General features: G+C 41.4%; 2 protein-coding genes across 4 annotated transcripts in view; one reads left to right on the forward strand and one right to left on the reverse strand.

Moving 5' to 3' along the window:
* LOC132838103 (MICOS complex subunit MIC10-like) overlaps positions 1-2517 on the reverse strand; it is a 5401-nt gene extending 2884 nt beyond the window's left edge. The window contains exons 1-2 of one of the 2 annotated variants that reach the window (XM_060858260.1): positions 2282-2517; positions 229-798 (exon numbers count right to left, since the gene is read on the reverse strand). In XM_060858260.1, coding sequence (XP_060714243.1) covers positions 596-798; positions 2282-2342 — 264 coding nt within the window. In that variant the 5' untranslated portion in view covers positions 2343-2517 and the 3' untranslated portion in view covers positions 229-595. Of the gene's footprint in view, positions 1-228; positions 799-2281 lie in introns of those variants that run through there. The other variant, XM_060858261.1, reaches the window with a different exon arrangement.
* Positions 2518-3760: 1243 nt separating this feature from the next.
* capzb (capping actin protein of muscle Z-line subunit beta) overlaps positions 3761-7500 on the forward strand; it is an 8466-nt gene continuing 4726 nt past the window's right edge. Inside the window, exons 1-6 of one of the 2 annotated variants that reach the window (XM_060857980.1) lie at positions 3761-3961; positions 5704-5793; positions 6278-6399; positions 6495-6608; positions 6813-6954; positions 7040-7156. In XM_060857980.1, coding sequence (XP_060713963.1) covers positions 3959-3961; positions 5704-5793; positions 6278-6399; positions 6495-6608; positions 6813-6954; positions 7040-7156 — 588 coding nt within the window. In that variant the 5' untranslated portion in view covers positions 3761-3958. The remainder of the gene's footprint in view (positions 3962-5703; positions 5794-6277; positions 6400-6494; positions 6609-6812; positions 6955-7039; positions 7157-7500) is intronic. The other variant, XM_060857979.1, reaches the window with a different exon arrangement.

The raw sequence follows: 7500 nt of genomic DNA on the forward strand, positions 1-7500 counted from the left end.
TGTGTGTGTGAGAGAGAGAAAGAGAGTCAGTGTTTCTCTGAGTTCCTCAGAGAGGCGTGCTGTGTGGAGTCACGCACATTGTCTGATGTTTTACGGCGTGTTGTATAGGAGCACAGAGGGGGATCAGTTCCATTAAAGCCACATGTGTGTTTGTAGGTCTCCCAGCACTCGCTCTGCAGCACTAAATCTCACTACGAGGTCAGCTGATGTCTTACATGAACTGAAAACGGCAAAAGAAAACCAATCACAGGCAGAGAAACTGGTGACAGTTATTTCTTTTAAAAGTGTGTGTTTCTCTCCTCCTCTTCACACACAGGCTGCATCCTGACCCTCGCTCACCACATGTTCACAAGCTTCTATACAGGAGCTACAACGTTAGGGTAACTAACCAGTAAAGGAAGCCTATGGCCACCAGTTTAGCATCACACTAATTCCTTATGTGTAATATCCTCATTAATACCATGTGGTATATTTCAGCATCTCATAACATGGTGCATTTCTTATCTTCATGCGAATCACATCCAGTCCCACCTTCAGACTCTAGGCCACGCCTCTAACTGGGTCTGTTCAGTGTATAATCTCTGTAAGCCTACAGTCAGAGTGACTGATGGAAATATTTCCCCCAGTTGTCTAAATGGAGCTGGAGCTCACGGGGAGAACGGAGCCAGGACACGGGATGAGGCGAGACGAACTGAACAACTCCGGCGACTTGCTGCACTGTTAATCTTCCCCCTGATCCTGGAAACAATCTGACAGCCACAGAGTTCCTGCCAAGCAGATGAACTTCTACATAACCTTCTGATGAAAAAATAATTCAATTCACACATTCTGGAAATTCCAGGAACAGACAAGATTTTAAACATTAGACTCCTCCAGGACTCTCTGAGCACCAACTGCTACATCATAAAGTCAGCAGTGTGTGTTAGACGCCTCGTAAAGCAGCCGGAAGGATTTAACACAACAAAGCAACTAATAAACACTCTGTGTGTGTGTGTGTGTGGTTCTACCAACCCAAATGTAATTATAAACAGATAAACATACACCCTGACTGGGTTTAATAATTAAATGACTGTAACTGTTGGTGGGCTGCAGTGACATGCTCTTGTTCCCCCAAACTGATACATGCATAAGATCATGATGAATATTCAAAATGCTCTCTGACGTCATCTGGCGACTGCTAGTTACGTGTGATCCTGTGTGTAATCACCTTTTTTATTGTATATACACTTGTTTTTTTTTGGATTGATGTGGAACATTTGTTTGAATCATTATGTGGGACAAAAATTAATATACAGAAAAAAGATGTTTTTTATGAGGAAAGTAAAATGGTGAAATAAAATGGTTTATTTTAGTTGGAAAGTTTCATATTATAGACTTATAACATTTAGACTTATGTTTGCATTTTAATTATTGGAGTTTTCCTGCTTGTTGACATTTCTGTCTTAATAACTGAGGGGATTACGATCAGAGGAAGGTTAAGTTTAAAATAAAAATGTTTAAATCTAATAGATTTTTCTCCTGGTCCTTATTTTAAATGGGTCATAAAAAATATCAATAATTATCTATATTGACACCGATATCGTGATACAGTTTTCAGCCGTATCGCCCGGCCCTAAATGTAAGTGGTCTGAAAAGAAACCAAACTTTCTCCATTTTAAGTACTTAAGAGTCAAAAAGATGTCAAAACTGTGGACTTTTACAAGACTGTTAATTCCTCTTTTCTAAATTAACTATATTGCTCCATTCCCCTTATTTGTATTTTTTTCTCCCCTTTATGTTGTTACTATTCTAAGATTTGAATAATACGACATTGTATTTTGTTGTCTTATCATTTGTTATTAAGAAAGAAAGAAAGAAAGAAAGAAAGAAAGAAAGAAACAAAGAAAGAAAGAAAGAAAGAAACAAAGACAGACAGACAGACAGACCGACAGAAAGAAAGAAACAAAGACAGACAGACAGACAGACAGACAGACCGACAGAAAGAAAGAAACAAAGACAGACAGACAGACAGACAGACAGACAGACAGAGTGTGTAATTCAGGGACCAAACCCCGGAGCATTAACACAGCTACACTACATTAGCTGGCAGTATATTATAGGGTTTATAAGGACCAGGTGAGGTCACGTGTCCTGAGCCATAAATCCATCTCATTAGAACTGATGACCTTCTGAACATTCGGCTCATCTAAAGTCCACAGTCCTCGCTATAAGCACACGACTCATGGCTCATACACAGTTCAACCTTAAACATGTTATAAAAGCATTTCTAGTCTTTATTTACCGAACTTCACAGCGCTGTCGGCGAGACACCGGTCCCACTTCCGTCCGCGTTCCTCCGCCATGTTTCAGCGCTCTGACCTTCTGCACTTCTCGGGAAGTCTCGCGAGAATTAGACACTTATTCAGGAGGGACGTACAGATAGATGCCTCACATCCATGTTGTTGTTCTGTTTGTAAACATCATTAACACGGAGGTTTTGGACGTCACAGAAACAAACACAGTGTGATTACACAATCATTACACAATATCAACCCAGGAAGAGCACCTATTACTCATTAATATGAACTGTTATAAACTCTTATACTACACACTTATAACATCAAGGTATAAGGTCGAATTATCTGTTTTTATCTGTTAACAGAACAAACACATCTACACACAGAAGACAAGTTTCATTCTTACATTATGTATTTTTACAAATAGCATTTTTGACAGATGTAATTTGCTCTTTTCTTTTCCGATAATGAATGAATAAATAAATACGTGTGTATATAGTGATTGTAGTAAAGTTTTAATAGTATTTACTTTGAGTCCTTCATCACCGTGATGAGAAAAATGTTCACACTAAAGGAGACCACAGTAATGTCTCTCTGAATCAAAAAGCTCTCTACATCTAACCTGTTTAGGAAGCTCCTTTAATTGAGCTCCTTTAATTGAGCTCCTTTAATTAGTCATGGGAAGTCGTGGCCTAATGGTTAAAGAGTCTGACTCGTAACCCAAAGGTTGTGGGTTTGAGTCTCGGGTCGGCCACGACTGAGGTGCCCTTGAGCAAGGCACCGAACCCTGCAGCATAAAATGGCTGCCCACTGCTCCGGGTGTGTGTTCACGGTGTGTGTGTGTTCACTGCTGTGTGTGCGTTCTTTGGATGGGTTAAATGCAGAGAACAAATTCTGAGTATGGGTCACTGTACTTAGCCGTATGTCACGTCACTTTCACTTTTTCACTTTCACTTATTTAAGCTCTTTTAATTGAGCTCCTTTAATTGAGCTCCTTTAATTGAGCTCCTTTAATTGAGCTCCTTTAATTGAGCTCTTTTGCTTTTCATGACACAAACGTGTAATGAAAATAATCAAATTAGTAACATATATAATAAGAAATAATATATTAAGAATTTAAATAAACATTAGAAATGTTATAGTATATAAAAACAATTAAAAAAAATTCAGATTCACTGATGACTGATAAATTTGAACCAGTTTTCATGTTCTATATTAGCATAAAAAATAATTGCAGTTGTTACTATAGAACGTGCAGAGTAATAATACAAAAACAGGAGAAACAAAACAAAACAAATAAATACTCTCTCCCCCTATTGGCCACACGGTGATACTGCAGCCTGAAATCTGCCACGCCCTTTCATATTCCATACAAGGCCATCCCTAACATACCTCTCTCTGATTGGTCGATGGCGCTGACTTGTCATGACCCGGATGTTCTCTTTATATTTTGTATTTGTTGAGTCCGCCCCCTTTGTCAGTGCCCCGCCCCGTAGCCCCGGTTGAGGAAGTGAGTTCCGCTGACAGGGCTGGGTTCTGAGGAGAAGCTGCTAGCACCCGCTGCTCGGCTAAAAACACGGTGTAGCGCTCACACAACTGAGCAGAACCAGCAAACAGCCTCCGAGGCGAGAGCTTAGACTCATCCGGGACCGCGTATTTATCCTTCCGAGAACGCTGCAAACATGGTAAGGCCTGTTGTGGGGTTGCTACGTTACGCTACGCTAAGCTAAGGCAAGCTAGGCTAAGCTATGCTAGGCTAGGCTAGGCTAGTCAGTCTGTTTCCTTTTATAGGAGAAACGATGCGTGACCGGTGACACCCCAAAAAACTATTTCTGTTCATTCTGAAAGGAACTGAAGGACGTTGTGTATTTTCACTAGCAGTAAAAGTGCTGAGGGGTGTGTGTGTGTGTGTGTGTGTGTGTGTGTGTGTGTGTGTGTGTGTGTATTAACTGTTAATGGGTGTTGATGATTATGGCACAAGCCGCTTCAGGTTACTGCACTTCTGCAGGCTGTAAATCGTCCTGTCTGAGTTTACCACAGTGCTGTAGAGCAGAAACACACACAGGATGAAGTTAGACACAAACTCTGAACTGGAAATGTTTCGTATTAAAGTCCAGTGTTTATTCTGACACTGATGATGAAGTCACCACACTCGTGTCTGAGAACAAAGTGATCCAGAATCTCAGTAACACCAGGACTTGGATTGTTCCTCGTGAACACGTCTGATTCAATCACTGTCTGAGGACAAACCTGCACAAAAATAGATGAACAAGACACTTCTTATGTTTATTCTTCTAATGTTTCTAAAATCTTGTGTGTGTCACATATACGCATTTATTTGTGTAGTTATTTCTTTTAACCTGTGTGTGTGTTCTCTGTTGGCACTAACAGTGTGTACAGACATTGTATTGTTCAGCTCATTCCCAGAACATCAGGCAGGATTTATATTTTAATAAAATACTGAGGAAAGGAGTAACAGCACCGTGAATCTACACTCAGTGACCAGTTGATTTGCACATCAGACATGGATCAGATTTTCAGTCAGGGACACATTTGACTAAAAAATGTAAAACAAAACAATAATAAATTTTTTAGGTTAAATTTTGATCTTTCCAGATGTTGTGTAACGAGTACAGTGAAGAAAAATACACACCACAACAATCACATTCTACAAAGTACCAAGAACAAAAGCAAGTTTCCTGAGAAAAGTGACTGTGTATTATGTTTGAACAGTTTTGTGCATGGTGTGTGTGTTTGTGTGCATTGTGCTTGTGATGTGGAACACTCTTAAAAACAGCAACAGTCCACAAGTCACCAATCTCAGGTGTGAAATTAAACGTTCTCACTGGTGCAATCTGATTGGCTGAGAGCGACACACTCTCACATCCCCTTCCTTTGTTCCTCAGAGCAGATCACTGAGCCCTACATGTCCTGTCTCACATCACCTGTATGCTTCACACACTTCATCCCTCATGTACACACACACACCTCACCTGAGTTTATTACACAGACAGTTTGATGGTAAAAGGTCTGAAGCAGAATGTGGTATAGGAAGTTATGACGCTGTGCACTGTGTGAAGCTGTCATGAGCACTATATAGTGTGTTAGCTTTATTCTGAATAAGTCCCTTGCTTTAATTTATTAAGGGTAAGAATGTTAAGGTGGGTGTCTGAGATACTGTCAGTGCTCCATTTACTCACTCAGTGGTGATTCAGGCAGCGCTGGTGATCCTGTGGGCTGTGTTTTTAAGGAATGACTCGCACATTGAGTTACACCAAGCTCACAGAGTCACAACTCTTATCACATTAAAAACTCTATGGACGAGGGGGGTTGGGGGAGTGTTTTGGTCGTAACACTCACTAATGTAAACATCCCTAATCATTATTCAGTAATAGTAATAATCTTCTTTCTCTCTTTCTCTTTGCAGAATGATCAGCAGTTAGACTGTGCCCTGGACCTGATGAGGCGTCTCCCTCCACAGCAGATTGAGAAGAATCTTAGTGACCTCATTGATCTGGTGTGTGTGTGACTCTTGTGAAATCTTTCACACATGTAGCACTGAATTCTCTCTCTCTCCACAGTGCACCTACAAATCTAATGTCACTAACTAGTGTAAGCGTCTAACCTCCAGTGTTCGTCTCTCTCTCACTCACTCACACTCACACACACACACACACACACACACACACTTTGACAGTGTGGTAAAACTCGCTGTTCCCATTTTACTGTTAAGTGGGTTAAAACCCACTCATTCTTTTTTAATCACGTTACATCTTTTCATGTTTACATCTATCGTCCTCTCTTGCTCTCTCCATCTTTTAATCTTTCCACCATTCTCTCTGTCTTTTTGCCTTTCACACACCATTGTTAGTGATGATTAGTGTAACTGTCATTCACTCAGCAGGTCCAGATGTAGTCTCTCTCTCTGTATTTCTCTCTTGGAAGCAGCTGGTAACAGATTTGTTACTTCCTCACTGCTGTGTGTGTGTGTGTGTGTGTAGGTGCCCAGCCTGTGTGAGGATCTGCTCTCATCTGTGGATCAGCCTCTGAAGATTGCCAGAGACAAAGTGGTTGGGAAAGACTATCTGCTCTGTGATTACAACCGCGACGGTGACTCCTACAGGTCTGAATCCGAAATGCACTACAGTCCTGTCTTAAATCACTCCCCCAATGCTGTTAGTGACATCTGACTGTCTGCTTATTTGTGTTTGTGTTTAGATCTCCATGGAGTAATAAATATGAGCCCCCTATTGATGATGGTGCCATGCCCTCGGCCCGTCTGAGGAAGCTGGAGGTGGAGGCCAACAATGCTTTTGACCAGTACAGAGACCTGTGAGTGAATTTAAATCATGCTGGTGTTGGTGTCAATTTTGTTGTGCTGGTTGTCTGAGCAGGACGTCTTCACCTTACACACACTGAACCACTGTTCTGCTAAAGCTCTACTACTATATATATAATATGTAATGAACATGTCAGTAACTCCACACAGTGTAATGGCTTTAGTTTAAAGTTTTTGTATGTATTTGTGTGTGTTAGGTATTTTGAGGGTGGCGTGTCATCCGTGTACCTGTGGGATCTAGATCACGGGTTTGCTGGAGTCATCCTCATTAAGAAGGCTGGAGACGGCTCCAAAAAAATCAAGGGCTGCTGGGATTCCATCCATGTGGTGGAGGTGCAGGTAAGCGCTCGGGATGCTGGGAAACGGAGAACGCGTAATGAACTTGTTTCTGTAGGCTCACACACAATCTCTGTGTGTCACTCAGGAGAAGTCGAGTGGTCGCACTGCACATTATAAACTCACCTCCACGGTGATGCTGTGGCTGCAGACGACCAAAACCGGCTCTGGAACCATGAACCTGGGAGGAAGCCTCACTAGACAGGTAACCATAGCAACCAGGTAACCACAGAAAGACTGAGGGACACAGTTAAGTAGAACATTCGGGTAAATTCAGTGAGAGATGGACAAGAGAGGGAGAGAGAGATGTCCATGTTGGCTAGATTGGTTTAAAATGGTTAATAGATTAAGGTTAAAAATTGCTAGGAAAATTATACAGCTTTTTATGTACAAGGTCTGAGGTAGGTGTGTGTGTGTGTGTGTGTGTGTGTGTGTGTGTGTGTGTGTGTGTGTGTGTGTGTGTGTGTGTGTGTGTGTGTGTGTGTGTGTGTGTGTGTGTGTGTGTGTGTGTACACAGTACATGTATGACCCTTGTTTAACACACTCTGC

This window comes from Tachysurus vachellii, chromosome 22, assembly GCF_030014155.1.
Source record: "Tachysurus vachellii isolate PV-2020 chromosome 22, HZAU_Pvac_v1, whole genome shotgun sequence".
Classification (NCBI taxonomy): Eukaryota; Metazoa; Chordata; class Actinopteri; order Siluriformes; family Bagridae; genus Tachysurus; species Tachysurus vachellii.